At 42.4% G+C, this 15,362-nt stretch overlaps 1 protein-coding gene across 1 annotated transcript in view; it reads left to right on the top strand.

Annotated features, from left to right (window-relative positions):
• Positions 1 to 15,362, top strand: part of grin2aa (glutamate receptor, ionotropic, N-methyl D-aspartate 2A, a) — a 162,232-nt gene that overhangs the window by 133,084 nt on the left and 13,786 nt on the right. The window contains exons 11-13 of the mRNA XM_054760391.1: positions 3,506 to 3,666; positions 9,884 to 9,973; positions 14,410 to 14,507. Of these exons, the coding sequence (XP_054616366.1) occupies positions 3,506 to 3,666; positions 9,884 to 9,973; positions 14,410 to 14,507 (349 nt within the window). The remainder of the gene's footprint in view (positions 1 to 3,505; positions 3,667 to 9,883; positions 9,974 to 14,409; positions 14,508 to 15,362) is intronic.

The raw sequence follows: 15,362 nt of genomic DNA, 5'->3' as shown, positions 1-15,362 counted from the left end.
AAGGATTTTGCAGAAGGAGGAGTCTCTGTATACTTGGCCGCTGGTATCGTCTGTCTTGTGCATGCGTGCCCCCCACTAATGCTAAAAGTGATCTGATGATATTCCCTCCATGCTGCATGCACCCAGGGATCATGAAAAGGAACTAGAGCATTGCTTTCTTTGTTGTTGTAGGTTTTTCTCGCACACGCACACACACACACACACACACACGCACACACACACGCACACACACACTCATGGTCTCATTCTGCTGGTTCCTGTAAATAATAACCAATTTGGCTGCATGACTTGTCAAGGGCTAATCTTAGTAGCACAACATTACAGTGGTGATATATCTTCACAAAACTGTTTTTGTTCCTGACGTATGACTGGCTGCACATGTCATGACATCACACACACACACACACACGCACACACACACACACACAAGCATTATCAAAAATACAAATATAAACAATGCTCAGCGAGATTAATTGTCATAGTGGCACTGATTTAGCAATGTTTGTTTTTGGGGTTGTAGAATAGACTTGTAGAACTACACGACAGCTATCCCTCATCCATCGCAGTTAATTGGTTCCAGACCCGACCGTGATCAGTGAATTTCCACAAAGTAGGATTCCTTTTTTGTAAATTGAATATTTTCACAGTTAGAGCATAGAAAACCTGTTTAAGACCTTCTAAATACATTTTTTTAACATTATTAGAGCCCCCTAGACATGAAATAGCACCCCTATAGTCACCTTTACACTCCTATTACCCAATATAGTAGACATAAGAAGAGAAAATAAGACATTTAAGACATAAATAAGACTTGTGCTTGTGTGTGTTGCTATAAATGTGTTCTGGTTCTTCGGGGCGGACAGGAAGTCACGTCAGTGGTTTAGAATTGAGTTTTAGCTTGCCGTGGTTTACGGCCGCAACAGTAGCCGGTGTTAGGGATTATTGTGCCATTTGTGAAATCATTTAAACCTGCATAAAAGCCTGTTGTTCTTGCGATCAAGTCTAAATTAAGATCTAAATTAAGCATTTTCAAGCATAAAAATTGCTAAGCTAAAATATAAGACATTTAGAAGACTCATTCAAAAAAGTTGTGATGAAATGTAGTATTGTCACTGGTCACTAGATGTCAGTGATGTTACTGTAATGTCCAGTGAGACACACAAGCACCAGACCTGGTCGCCTGAACTTGTTGGAGTTTTGAATGATCCCACAAGAGGCACAAAACAGGCTAAAACTCAACTCTGAACCCCCGACGTCACTTCCTGCCCACCCACTACTAATCTCCCCTAGCACCTGAACACATTATAGCATCACACACGAGCACAAGTCTAATTCATGTCTTAAATGTCTTATTTTCTCTTATGTCTACTATATTGCGCAATAGGTATGTAAAGGTGACTATAGGGGTGTTAGTTCATGTCTAGAGGGCTCTAATTATGTTAAAAACTGTATTTAGAAGGTTGTAAACAGCTTTTCTATGCTCGAGAAAAGCATAGAAAGTAGTTGATTTCTAAATAAGGAATTCACTAATCACGGTCGGGTCTGGAACCGATTACCCGCAATAAACAAGGGATTACTGTATATAATGGAGAATTTCTGTAATAAGGAATAAACAAAATGAAGTAAAAATTGTCAGAAGCATTGTACAGCAATAGATAAGCGCCAGACATATGATAAACAATACCGTACTTAATACTGAATTAAATAATAAAAAGAATAAAACGGACAAACATTGTACTGCACATTGAATAAACACATTGAAAGTTTTTGGCAGACTGTAATCCTAAAAATGCTTCAAATTGATGGAGATGTACAGTCGTGTGCAGTACAACAGACGGCCTGAACATCGACAAAGGCGCTGTTCACATTCCAACAGGGAGTCGTGTGCTTATATAACAGCTCAACTTGCATAATAAGGTAGCAGGAGGAGAGTAGAGCAAGACGAAATGAAAAATCCATTAAAGAAATGTTGTGTAAAATGAGAGCGAAGAGGCAATATCCATTACAATAGCAAAATGGTCATGTCTGATTTCCTTAATTGTCAGGGCAGGATTAGCTTTAGAATCCTTTGACAAATAAAAAGGTGGGGATATAAAAAAGCGCTTATCACGTCTTGGCCGAAAGATGAACCCACTTCTGCCGCTGCTCTTTCTCATCATCTCCTCATCCAGCTTCCATTAGCAGTGGATGCTTCGGGTTCCCTAATTGAGCCCTAAAACTGACGCTGGTGTTGATGCCCTTTGACCTCCGAGATTCCACAAAGAGATGCAAAAAATGAGGCGGGACGGGGAAACGAGAGGGCGGAACGCGTGAGACCAGAGCGTCTCTTCAGGGTTGTTTGTCGTGATGCTGACACACACACACAATACCGTGACATCACCAACACACACACACACACACACACACACACACACACAAGCAAGGGTGACAACACAAGCTCGCTTGGACCTGATTACACAATCACATGTTTACAGGCAGATACCGTGTGTGACGCCATCCCTTTCCATTAAAGTCCAGACACTTTTTCACATGTCTTCCCTCGCTACATTGTTGTTCAATCATCGCTCCCTCACTGTATCACGGTTTTTCAAAAATTAATGAATAAATGATCGCTGTTTCCAGGTTGAATACAGCCTATTATTAGTAAAATACATATATACTGTATTTAAGCAAATTGTACGTATTTTTGGCCTAAATTAAGCATTTTCTAGCATGAAAATGACTAAAATAGAAATATAAGGCGTTCAGATGATGTGGTATGAAGGCTAATACAGTATCTGACTTGCTGTGTGTGCCTTTAAGATGCCTGGGAAGTGACATGCGTCAGCTAGCTAGATTTGACTGTAGCTGAGTGCTAGCAGCAGGTTAGCAGTGTAGACAGTGGCCGACAGCAGCTCCTGTGTGAATGTTCACTGCATATGTGTTCTCTGCTTGTTAATAAAGCGATTAAAATGTGCATCGTGAAGCTCTCCTTAACCACAAACAGCGGCAGTATTCTACACTGGTCACTAGGTGTCAGTAACGTGACATTAATGAGACCATAGCCACCTCAGGAAGTATGCTGTCCATGCTAATGTGCCAACGTATTTATGCCTAAGATGGCGTTACTTTCTCTTATTGTGTCTACTATATTGGGTAATGCAAGTGTAAAGGTGACTATAGGGGTGTTATTTCGCTCTAATAATGGTCAAAACAGTATTTCGATCAGTATTATCCACAGGTTTTCAATGCTCTAACTATGAAGCTATTCTATTCAGGAGTGCACGATAATTATTGGGCTGTTATCAGGGAATTATGACAACATACTAATAAAACCGATATTAGAAATAGCTAAGATAACCGATAATTTAAAGGCGAGACTACCCAAACTGTGCGGGTGAGCAAATGAAGCGCTTCTTATTTCTCCTGCCTGTGACGTTAACTGTACCTTCTGTTTAACCCATTTAATAACCTTGGTGTTTCCCCCTCCATTTACATCACCCTGTTGTCCTTCTCTCTTGTACAGTTTCAGAACCCGTACGCTTACTCGCCTCCATTCCGCTTCGGCACCGTTCCAAATGGATCCACTGAAAGGAACATCAGGAAGAACTACCCGTCCATGCACCAGTACATGGTGAAGTATCACCAAACAGGAGTTCAGGATGCACTTGTCAGCCTCAAATCTGGGTATGGAGATGCTGCGTGTGTGTGTGTGTGTGTGTGTGTGTGTGTGTGTGTGTGTGTGTGTGTGTGTGTGTGTGTGTGTGTGTGTGTGCGTGCGCCTGTGTGTCTGCAAAGTGATCTCACATACATTTTAAAACTGTGCCTGTGTTAGGCCAAATTAAAAAAAAAAAGTCAAACACAATGGACATGTATTGCTATTGTATTCTGCCATAAAATGCTCAACAGTAATCCCTCACTACTTCAAGCTTTTTGAATTTTGCGGCTTCATTCTATGACAGTTTTTAAAAAATATATTCATTATTAAATCATGCTGTTTCGTGGTTTTATAAGGCCTATTATTTGTCCAAAAAAAGCATTTTCACGCATAAAAATGGCTAAATAAACTAAAATACAGTTATGAGGCATTCAAAGACGTGATGATGTGTGGTATTCTACATTGGTCACTAGGTGTCAGTAGTGTTACTGTAATGTTCGGTGAGACACACAAGCACCAGATTTGATTTCCGGAATTTATTGCAGGTGTGAATTATTTGACAACAGGCACAAAACAGGCTAAAATTCACTTCTTGTCCGCCCACCACTCAGCTCCCTTAGCACCAGAACACATTTACAGTACGAGTCTTACTTACAGTACACGTCATATGGCTTACTTTCTCTTAGCATGTGTGCAACATTGGGTAATGGGCGTGTCAAGGTGACATGGGGCGCTCGTTCATGTCTAGAGTGCTAAATAATGTTTAAAACCCCATTTGGAAGGCCGCAAGCAGGTTTTCTATGCTGTATCTACAAAAATATTTGAATTATAAATTTGAAATTCACTTATCACGCTCGGGTCTGGAATCAATTAACCGTGATAAACGAGGGGTTACTGTATTCCAAAATAGCTTTAAAGTGTTTAGGGTAGATCATTTCTATTTAATTGTTGCCAATTTTGGAAAAAAATGTGTAGAAAGTCTTACTACATGATCAGTATAAATTGGCCTGTGCACATCTCTCACAAATACAAAAGGTGCGTGCGCGTGTGTACATGTGTGTGTGTGTGTGTGTGTGTGTGTGTGTGTGTGTGTGTGCTGTGATGTGTGTGACAGCTCCTGTGAGACTGGGGATGAATGAGTCTCCTCACTGGTAACAGCAGCATCTATTTTTAGTGGCCAGTCTCTATAATGGGACTGACTAGGGTGTGTGTGTGTGTGTGTGTGTGTGTGTGTGTGTGTGTGTGTGTGTGTGTGTGGATGTGTGAGTTGGGGATGGGGGTGTTTAAGGGATATAACACAGCGGACCAAGGACATATTGGAAGAGTGGAATTGTTGAATAGAAGTAAAGATGGGGAGCGGCTAAGAATGGAGGAGATGGAGCGGTGAACTCATCCTACCGTCACATGGGAAAAGGAAGAAGATGGGGTGGATGGGGGTATTGCAGCCAAGGGCAAATCGTGTGTTTGGAAGAATTGAAGGATTGGAGAATGGCTGCAGGTTAAGGCCAATAAAGTGGAGAAAGAAAGTGGTAATGGATTGAATAAAGGGTGCCAGCGAAAGAAGAGGAAAAGTAGAAATTAAAAGTGAGGGCAGATTGCGAAGAAGGCTGGAGCAGTTGAATGAAGGAAATTGTGGTCGCCGTGATGCGGCTTATACACTTGCAGCTTTCACCATCCATGAGTCAAAACATGAATTGCATCTCTCCCGTCACGTGACCATATGGCATGTACGCGATGTGAACATGCAAAGCCACGAGGAAAAGCCTAAACAAAGTAAACACGTACGCTCGTGTGGAGATCTGCACTCCAACAGCTCACTGGCGGGTCTTGCGCACGCAGTAATTCCCTCATTGATAATTCTATTTGGCGGCATTAGCAGATGAGCAATGCTGCGGCATTCAGCTGTTTAAGGCTCGATGGCTGGATTAGCTCTGATCACACATAATGCTGACAGGCTTTACACGCGCAATCTGCTACAGCCACAAGAACCAAAACTATGTGCGGGGGGGGGGGGCGATATAATCACACCTTGGAGCCTAAATCGCTCAAGATTCAGGGTAGTTTGGGTCTCTTGACACGAGTCGGGGAATTCATAGCCAGGCTCTGTGCAAAAAGAGAAATCAAATGTCAACATTACATTCGCTGTTACCTTGAAAAGCAGACCCACTGACTTTGTGTTTTAGGCTAAACAATATTCACACACATCAGCTTTGACTTTGGAAACCAGCAATGGACATTTGTGCCTCTTTTCTGATATGCTGCAGACCAGAAGCTACAATATAAGAATAAAGTCCAAATATTATGGCAATAAAGTCATAATATTACAAAAAGAACATTTTATTAAGATTATGAAGAAAGTTGAAATATGTGGGGGCAAAAACATAACAGCAAACATGGGAAAAAAGAATAAATACCGAAGTTGATAGTAACAATGGGCTTTATCACCGCTATCACAAAGCTGAGATGAGATGAAAGGTGAAATGCAGAATATATCACTTCTTAGCAAATCTATATGTGTTACTTTACAAAATGAATTTGCATTGTTTCATTTTTCACTATTTGGCCCTCAGTGGAAAACGTGTGGACACCCCTGGTCTAGGGCCTACGCGATTACTCGATTCATTGATTTATGAATAAATTGAAGTAACAAGATTCAGATTTATCGACTAAAAAAAAAAAAAAGGTTATTTGCTGCCCAGTTGATTTATTACTTTTGCCAAACATGCTGATGACATACGGGATAATACCTGCACTATATCAAAAAGTGAGTACTGTAGACCACTGACATTCCAGCACCCTTTACAGTAGACCAGCTTAAGGGACAATACTACTAACTTACAGTAGTGGTCAGTGTGCAGCTTAGAGGGCAGTATGGATTTCCTGCCCTCTGCAAAGCAACATGCAGGTAGGTGTGCACATCTCACAGTCAACATGTCCAAACTGTCAGACCACCGTTGTTATCTAGCATGGAATTCACCAGAGCTGCACATGTTGTTTTTGCAATCCTCCTCCACAATGAGAGCTGATGGACCACCTTGTGTAGACCGACTACCCTAAAAGTATATCCAAGGATCGGCCCAATGAGAGGATGTGCTGTCATAAAAATGGCTCCTCAAATGTGAGGGGTGTACTCACTTTTGTGATGTACAGTATGGTCACGTTAGTATGTAATAGCACCCTGCATCTCATTGGACGAGCCATGTCTTTCACTCTGAGCAAAATCATATCAGACAAAAATGACTTGAAGGACCTGCAACCCCCTCTGAGCAGGTATTTTTAATGTGTGTAGAATGCACTTGTGCTTTCAGTATATCTTCATTAACTATGCATGGGTGTCCTTGGAGTCGACATCCTCTTGATGGTGGCATATGTTGTTCCAAACGGCCGTGCATTCATTGTGGCATCACAGACGTGCTAGTTACCTTTCCCAAGGGCACTGACACAGTCTGACTCCTGGACATCACCATCGCAGTCTGGATAGTCCGTGTGGTCTTGACCTGAGATTGTGAAGGATCTGAACCACAGGTTCCACGTAATTACGCTGTGTCAAGAATGTACATCCCTGTTGCCTCCAAGCCAAAATCTCCACTCTTTTTAGACGGAGTGGTTATATCAGCAACATCGTTCCTTCCTTTATTCTTATTTTTTAAACAAACCACAACAACACTATGAAACACATAGGTGAGTAAGTACCTCACTCAAAGCTGAGCTGATTATATTATAAACCTATTAGATGGTGAAACTGTACCCAAAGTTGTGGCTGATGAGTCGATATTACTTCAATTTTACGAACATCCCCAACTGTTTGGCTATTGTCAACCCCTATTCAAATCATCCTTTCCCCTTTTGAATGAATTGTCATGTCCAAGATGTACTAAATTATTTCAAATGAAAGCAGTCCCATGCTAGCCATACCCATTTTCATTTGGTGTTCCACAAGGCTCTGTCCTCAGCCCCTTTTTCTTCATCACCAACCTCCTTCCTCTCATCAGATATTCCATAAATCAGTGATGTGCAGTCAGAGGAGGCAAAACGAATAATAATGGCATGACATAAATATTTGTCCATTGAACTTTATTATGAAAGTCTTTTCTGTAGGATTCCAATCATTTTTCACATTTTGTTAAAGGAAAACTGCACCTTTTGGGGAATTCACAATCCCTATGTGAGACAAGGACATACGTCTTTCCCTTTTCAGTGCGTTCTAGATCGCTGCCTTGTGCTGGCAGTTTTTCACTAACAATGCATATCATGAGATTCACTTATTCCACCTCTAAATCCTCTAAAAAAATACATGCTGTAACCATGTAGTAACAGCGCATGCATGAGAACATGTAATACTTACAGTATTTTGGTCACTTAAGCATTACTGGAACTTCTTTCCTGGTTGCATTCATTTCACAGCGTGCACAGCAACTCACGCTACTTCTGTCAATAACAACAGCATCGGGCGCACGTTCTGTTTGCTATCGACTTTGTGAGAGCTGCCGCACAAATTGAGGATCCGGAATCGTATCTTTTTGAGCCTGAATGTACGGAGGATGAGCTACAGGTTGTAGAAGATGAGCAGGTAAGAAACATTGCAGCAGATGGGGGGGGGGCCAAGAGTGTCAGGACCGGCATGACTTGGCGGTGTAAATGTGGAGCTTGCCAAGCCATGCCGACAGAAATCCAATGTTTCTGCTGCGCTGAGTGGCACACAGTGCTGCCATTGACGGAAAGGCTTTGTGTGTCTGGCGAGGAGGACACCACTCCAAGAGACCGCATCACGACCAAGGAAGAGCGCTAACCCTGCAGTAACAAACATTTTTCCAAAATCAACTGGGAAAGATGCTGCAGGCCAGCTGGACCAAACGGACAACTGTCCATCTAGTTCCTCGTTGTTAGCTTCTACGATAGCGCTGTTGCTTTAGCTTGGTTAACATGCAGGTCACGGCATGTAATGGAGCCTTGTTGACGGTTCTTGGATGTTTTTAGAGGGCTTTATAAAGTGAATCAACATTACCTGCATTGCTAGTGGAAACACTGCCAGCACCAGGTGGCTGTCTAGTACGCACAGAAAAGGGAGACGTGTGTTCTGGTCTCGCATAAGGATTGTGGATGATGGGCAAAATTCAAAAAAACGTGCAGTTTTCCTTTAAGCAAAAATGCCTGAATTTGCACATTTCCTGATCAACTGCAGGGCAGAAATGTCCGATGAGGCTGCCGCCGGCGTCTTTCTTTGGCTTAGTACACAAGCCCTTCCTGCCATCTGAGTGCACTGAGTCGAATCATGCCTGCCAGTTTCTGTTTGTCTGCATGTCACCAATAATATAATGTTGCGAAAAGATTTATTATGCACAGGGCTTTCTTTAATGTAAGCGTGACATCATTATTGTTGCGAATCAGACAATAAAACACAGAGAAAAGTCACACCTGGAGGCGCTTGCAGTACTCGTGTCCATACAGAAGAGGCGGGGGCGCGCGTGAGCTGGAAGGTGCTTGTCACTGCCATCCTTCCATAGAGAGGAAAAGCCAGCCTTTTTGTGTAAATGCCTGTACTTCTAAGTTTTGTCAGTGCCTCGCCAGCCACGAACCTCACCGCACGTCACTGCCGTGAATATAACATCCAATTCAACTGCTCTGCAAGTCACACTCAGCTTTACCCGCTTCGTAGCACACGGGTTTTACTCCTTGTGGATGCTTAAGCAAATGACTGAGTTAAACGAGCGCCTGTGAGGCTTTGTTAAAGGGCTAGAGCTGACAATCAGTAAATGCCAGGCGGTCACCACGAGCAGAGCTCCGTGTGTGTGTCTTTGTTCATGACAGTATCAGTTACACAGAAAATGTCAAAGTCTAGGATTTGTGTGTGTGTGTGCGTGTGTGTGTGTGCGTGTGCGTGTGCGTGTGTGTCTGAGCTATAGGTCAAAGGCAAAGGGAGAGAAAAGGATGGTGTAAATGTTTGTGTTTGTCTAAAGTTTGTTGTCCAAGTGCCTCTAAGGCCCTATTATCAGTGAAGTGTGTGTATTGAACTGCAGCCCCTCCCCTTTGTGTCCTCTGTGTGTTGGGTAACGCTCGGATTGAAGTCCTATTGGAGATGATTTAACACGGAATTGATCCCCACAAACGGAACATTCTGGGCATCAATGTGTCTTCTGCTCTCTGCCTGGTCCGCGGACTTGTCATTCTCACGCTTTAAACAATTTGACTCACCCCAAACACCGTCTTTTATCCCCCTCCCGTTTGTCTGATGCTCCTTTTTTGCAGTAAACTGGATGCCTTCATCTATGATGCGGCAGTGTTGAACTACATGGCTGGCAGAGATGAGGGATGTAAGCTGGTGACCATTGGCAGCGGGTAACTGAGCCTTTATACATACATACCTGTATATGCCTTTCCTTTTTTCAACGCTTGATGAGGGATCTTCCTGTTTTATGTCGTACCATCGGAAATAATTCATGTCGTCTTTATGTCATCTCACATTCGCCACCGATTGCTTGAAGACTATCTTTTGTTTAGAACACGGATACAATTCTGTTGTCAGTATGTTTCTCCTCAGTCCTACATCTACACTTCTACAGCATATTATGTCCCTGAAAAGATGAATCAGCAACCTTATCAGTGCATTTAAGCGTTGCTGTAGGTAGTTTGGACAATAAATTGTGGACTAACGAAGCTCTCAAGCTCACACTTTCACTTTCTTGTTGTTCTGGTTGGAGAGGCCTGGCTAGACCGCACCTGTCTCAACACCATCTTCAGTAATCCCTTGTTTATTGCCATTAATTGGTTCCAGACCCGACCGTGATAAGTGAATTTCTGCTCAGTAGGATTCTTTTTTAATAAATTGGATATTTTCATAGAGCAGAGAATACCGCTTACAAGCTTCTAAATACGTTTTTTTAAGATTATTAGAGCTCTCTAGACATGAAATAACACCCCTATAGTCACCTTTACACTCCTATTACCCAATATAGTAGACTTAATAAGACATAAATAAGACTTGTGCTGGTGTGTGTTGCTGTAAATGTGTTTGGGTGCTCGGGGAGTGGAGTGGGGGGAGGACAGGAAGTGATGGGAGTTGAGAGAGTTGACTTTTAGCTTGAACAGCAGCCTGTTGTGAGATCATTCAAACCAGCAATAAAAGCCTGTTGTTGTGGCGATCAAGTCTGGTGCTTGTGTGTCTCACAAAACATGACGGTAACATTACTGACACCCAGTGAGCAGTGTAGTATTTGAATGTGTCTTCTAAATGCTTTATATGTGTTCTGGTTCATTTAGCCATTTTGTACATACATACTGTAACATTTGCTTAAATATGCATATTTTTGACTAATTGTATTCAACCACGAAACAGCATGATTTATTAACAAAGATATTTTTGAAAAACCGAGTGAAGCCGTGTCATTTGAAGCGCGAGGGATTCGTGTGGAATTTGCGCTGGTGAATTAGGAGCAAAAGGAAAAAATAGAACGTCTGTTTATGGAAAGGCACATCCGTAGTTCATCAGCTGATCAAAACTTCCAGACATTTGCCTTAAAAAGTCCAAATCTGTGCTAAAATTTTTTTTTTTTGACACTCTCAGGACACTACTGGCAAATGCAAAAGGGCTTTCTGTCTTTGGACGTGGCCCGACTGCTGAACTGCACAAGCAAGACCTTTTCTACGCGTCATTGCTGCCAAGTTAGACGCAGTAAGACGGTGGCTTTAAACCTAACGTAGCAGAGGATATCGTTATTGGCTCAGTCTTTCACCAGAACAACCTGGCAACATCTCCACAAAGACAGCCGTCTATTGATGCCACTGCACAACCTGAAGCTCCGTCTGAAGCTGATGGATATCAGGCTCCAGTCAGCATCAGTAAAAGCCTTCATTTTAGTCAAGGACAGGCCTGAGTCTTCACGGACAACCGTATAGGATCTTCCAACTTGCGCGTGATTTATTTTTTTTGAGTATGCTGCTGGACTTTTACCTTTTAAGAAATATAAAATGACTGTCTTACTGCGTCCAACCTTGGAAGTCTTGAAGTCTTGTTTGTGCAGTTCAACCATCTTGCCGCATTCAAAGACAGAATGCCTTTTTGCTTTTGCCATCTGAGGCCTCGCCAGTGTGAATGATTGATCCAAAAATGACATGCAAGCCAGATATTAGTTTTGATTTGAACTTTTTAAAAAATCGGTCAGCTGATGAACTGCCTTTTTTTTTCTCTTGCGCCTGTTTCTTCTTTTTGTGTTTTGATCTTCTACTTTTAATCTGGTTACAATCCACCACCGCAAAATCCAAACAACCTGAGTGTAAGACTTGGTCCGTGAGAGTTTACTGTAAATTCGCTCTGTGCTTTTGGAGCAGTAATTTACCGCTTGTGTAGCTGCCTTAGTTATGTTCTTAACAGTATGAGATTGGCACCCCTGGTGTCCAAACACTTCAATAGACTGCAATTATCACCAGCACTGACAGGACATCCACAAACCTATGGACCTGCAAAGGCCACTTTGTGCTTCGAACTTTGCAAATATTAATTAATAAATCATCACTGTTTGGAATGGCCTGTTATTATTAAAAAAATATACATATTTAAGCAAATTTGTTGTATTTTTTCCCTAAATTAAGCACTTTCAAGCATAAAAATGCCCCCGCCAAAATTAAAATAGAAATATAAGCCATTCAGAAGACTCCGTCAAAGACGATGTGATGATAAGTAGTATTCTACATTGGTCACTAGGTGTCAGGAATGTTACTGTAATGTTTCGTGAGACACACAAGCACCAGACTTGATGGCTGGAACAACAGGCTTTTATTGCAGGTTTGAATGATCTCACAACAGGTACAATGATCCCTAACATGGGCTGCTGTTGCTAACCGTAACCCACGCTAAGATAAAACGCATATCTGAACACCCGACGTCGCTTCCTGTCCGCTCTCCCACTCATCTCCCCTTCAAGTTATATTATGTCTACTATATTGGTTAATAGGAGTGTAAAGGTGACCATAGGGCTGTTATTTCATGTCTAGAGGGCTCTAATAATGTTAAAACCTGTATTTAGAAGGTTGTAAATGGGTTTTCTATGCAGTAACTATGAAAGTATTCTATTTGTAAAAAAAGAAACCCTACTTTATGAAAATTCACTTATCACGGTGGGTCTGGAACCAATTAGCTGCAATAAATGAGGGATCACTGTATACAAAGTGTGTCAGAAACGTTCCAGGAATGGTGTCACAAAGTACAGTATCGCAAATCCTACAAACTACAAGTTTCCCATTCAAAGTAATCACACTTTTGTCAGCCTCCTGTGCTACGCCTTCATGCACTCCTGGAAAGATTCTTCCGGGATCCTTTGCAGCTCCGTCGTCAAAACGGGCCTCCTTGATGACCGCGTTGATCTTGGGAAAGATGGGTCGGCTGCTCAGAGCATTGTGAGCATGGTGAAGCTGCCACGACTTGCACTTCCACAACTCTCGCCTCTTCTCGTGCTCTGAACAAAGCAAAGCAAACTCTGCAGGATCTCTCTGTAGACGTCACGTGCTGGTTGATTGTCTGGCCCTGTGGCAAGATCTCGTAGTGGACATCGAAAAATGCGATCAACAGTCCTGAAACTTTCCTGACACACCTCGTATAATAATCAGAGCTAAAATAGCGCCAATCCAGCTTGTAAGACGAGTATCTCATGTTGGTCTTTAGCTCAACTGTCATTTAACACATGCACAGGCACCTGCACCACTGTCATTTTGTATTTACCGCTGTGGCTTAAATGTAACTGTTACACTTCACAACTGTAGGGGGAACCCTGGAGCAAAACAGTATGTGACCTTGTATTTCAAACATATCATTGTTTAAAGGCTGAAGTGCATAGATCTGAATCCATCGAGGCTGCGGTGCTTATTCAAGTACCGTAATTTCCGGTGTTTTTTTCTGCGGTTTGTACAGCGCTGCGGCTAATTCATGGCTAATCTTGTGCGAGCTGCTATTACTACGACTACTACTCGTTGAAGCACGGTGCCGCTCGCGACTCAGTGAGGAAACGGTGGATCTTTCTTTGACAGGAGCCAATCACGAGTTGCAAGGGAACTCACGACCAGCTTAGCAACTCATCGTAAATCGCAGGAGGTCATTAGTCAATATAACAGTCTGACTCGAAATCGCTAAAATCATCACACATCAACTTAATACGCAAAAGGTAGATAAGAAATATACCAGTACCAATACGAGTGTAGAAGAAACAACTATTTGAACTTGTTCCCATCATGCATTGCTTCCCATCAAAGCAGTTCAGTTGCAATGACGGCAGTGGCCGTAGAGGGAGCCGCGGCCGTCATTGCAACTTTGATGGGAAGCAATGCATCATGGGAAGGAGTTTAAAGTTTTTTATTCTACACTCGTATTTGTACTTGTAATGTATATTTCTTATCTACCTTTTGCGTATTAAGTTGCTGTGTGATGATTTTAGCGTTCTTTCTTCGATGCCACCGTGAGTCAGACGGTCGTATGGAGGAATGACCTCCTGCGAATTCTGATGGTTTGACAAGGTCGTCGTGAGTTCCCTTGTAATTCATGACTGGTTTCTACCTAATCAAGAGCTACCTGTTCCTCACGGACTCGTGCACGCCACAATGCCATTTTATGTCATAGACGTGTGTTTTATTGTCCGGTGCGGCTTTTATACCGTATGTACAAATCTGTTTTGCTCTCAAAATGTTGTGGGTGTGGCTTAAACGCCGCTGCGTGGTATACACAGGAAATTACGGTATATTTGTGAGTGTGTGTTTGTGTGTGTTTATTTGGACCGTGCTTCATTCAGGTACATCTTTGCCACCACCGGCTATGGCATCGCTCTGCAAAAAGGCTCCTACTGGAAGCGGCAGGTGGACCTGGCCATCTTAGCCATCATTGGAGATGGTGAGAAACGCACACAAGCCCCACTCTCACATGCAAAGTGTTGGGCATTATGGCCTTGAGGCAGTGGATTGCACTGTTTCTTGCCAGTATTGTAATTCTTGCACACACACTCTCCCACACACACACACACACACACACACACACACACACACAGCTATAGCCTTGTCTGCTGACAACACAAAAGCGAGGCAGTGAAGTATAAATAGTCGTTTGATGTTATTCTGGACACAAAAGGCTTCTTTAAAGAGAGAGCAAAGTAGGCAAGGTATTCTAATAGATTCATTCCCACACTGCAAGATCTGTGTGTATTAGCAGAATGTCATTCTTTTATTACCTTGGCCTTTAGACCGACACTGTCAACACTTTTCTTTTGCAAAGCAGAGAATAGTCAGATTCTTTGACTGCAGTGTTTCATTCACATTCACACATGAGGCACATTGCTGTGCACATAAACACACAAACCTTACCCAAGCTGCAGTTCATGGGTGTAAATCAAATAACAATTTCCTCTAGCGGGGTTCCCACGCGTCCTGGAAAACCTGGAAAAAGAATGACCAATTTATCCTCCCTCTGCCTTGTGAATGCAAACAGGTTAAAAGGTCCGCTCATGCGTGTCTGTTGTCACCTTATCTACTGGGCAACATTAAAGGTAAACTGCATTTTTTTTGGAATTTTGCCCATCATCCACAATCCTTATGTGAGACATGAACACACGTCTTTCTCTTGTCTGTGCCTTCTCAAGATATAAAAACAGCTAAAAAGAGGCAGCTAAGAATGCACGTAAAGGGACGCACCTATTCCGTCTATAAAGCCTTCTGAATAAATCTCCAAAACACACAAACACTCCACTTATAT

Source organism: Dunckerocampus dactyliophorus, chromosome 18 (genome assembly GCF_027744805.1).
Source record: "Dunckerocampus dactyliophorus isolate RoL2022-P2 chromosome 18, RoL_Ddac_1.1, whole genome shotgun sequence".
NCBI classification, from domain to species: Eukaryota; Metazoa; Chordata; class Actinopteri; order Syngnathiformes; family Syngnathidae; genus Dunckerocampus; species Dunckerocampus dactyliophorus.
The sequence above is the reverse complement of the archived record's forward strand: the minus strand, read 5'-3'. Positions and strand labels throughout refer to the sequence as shown.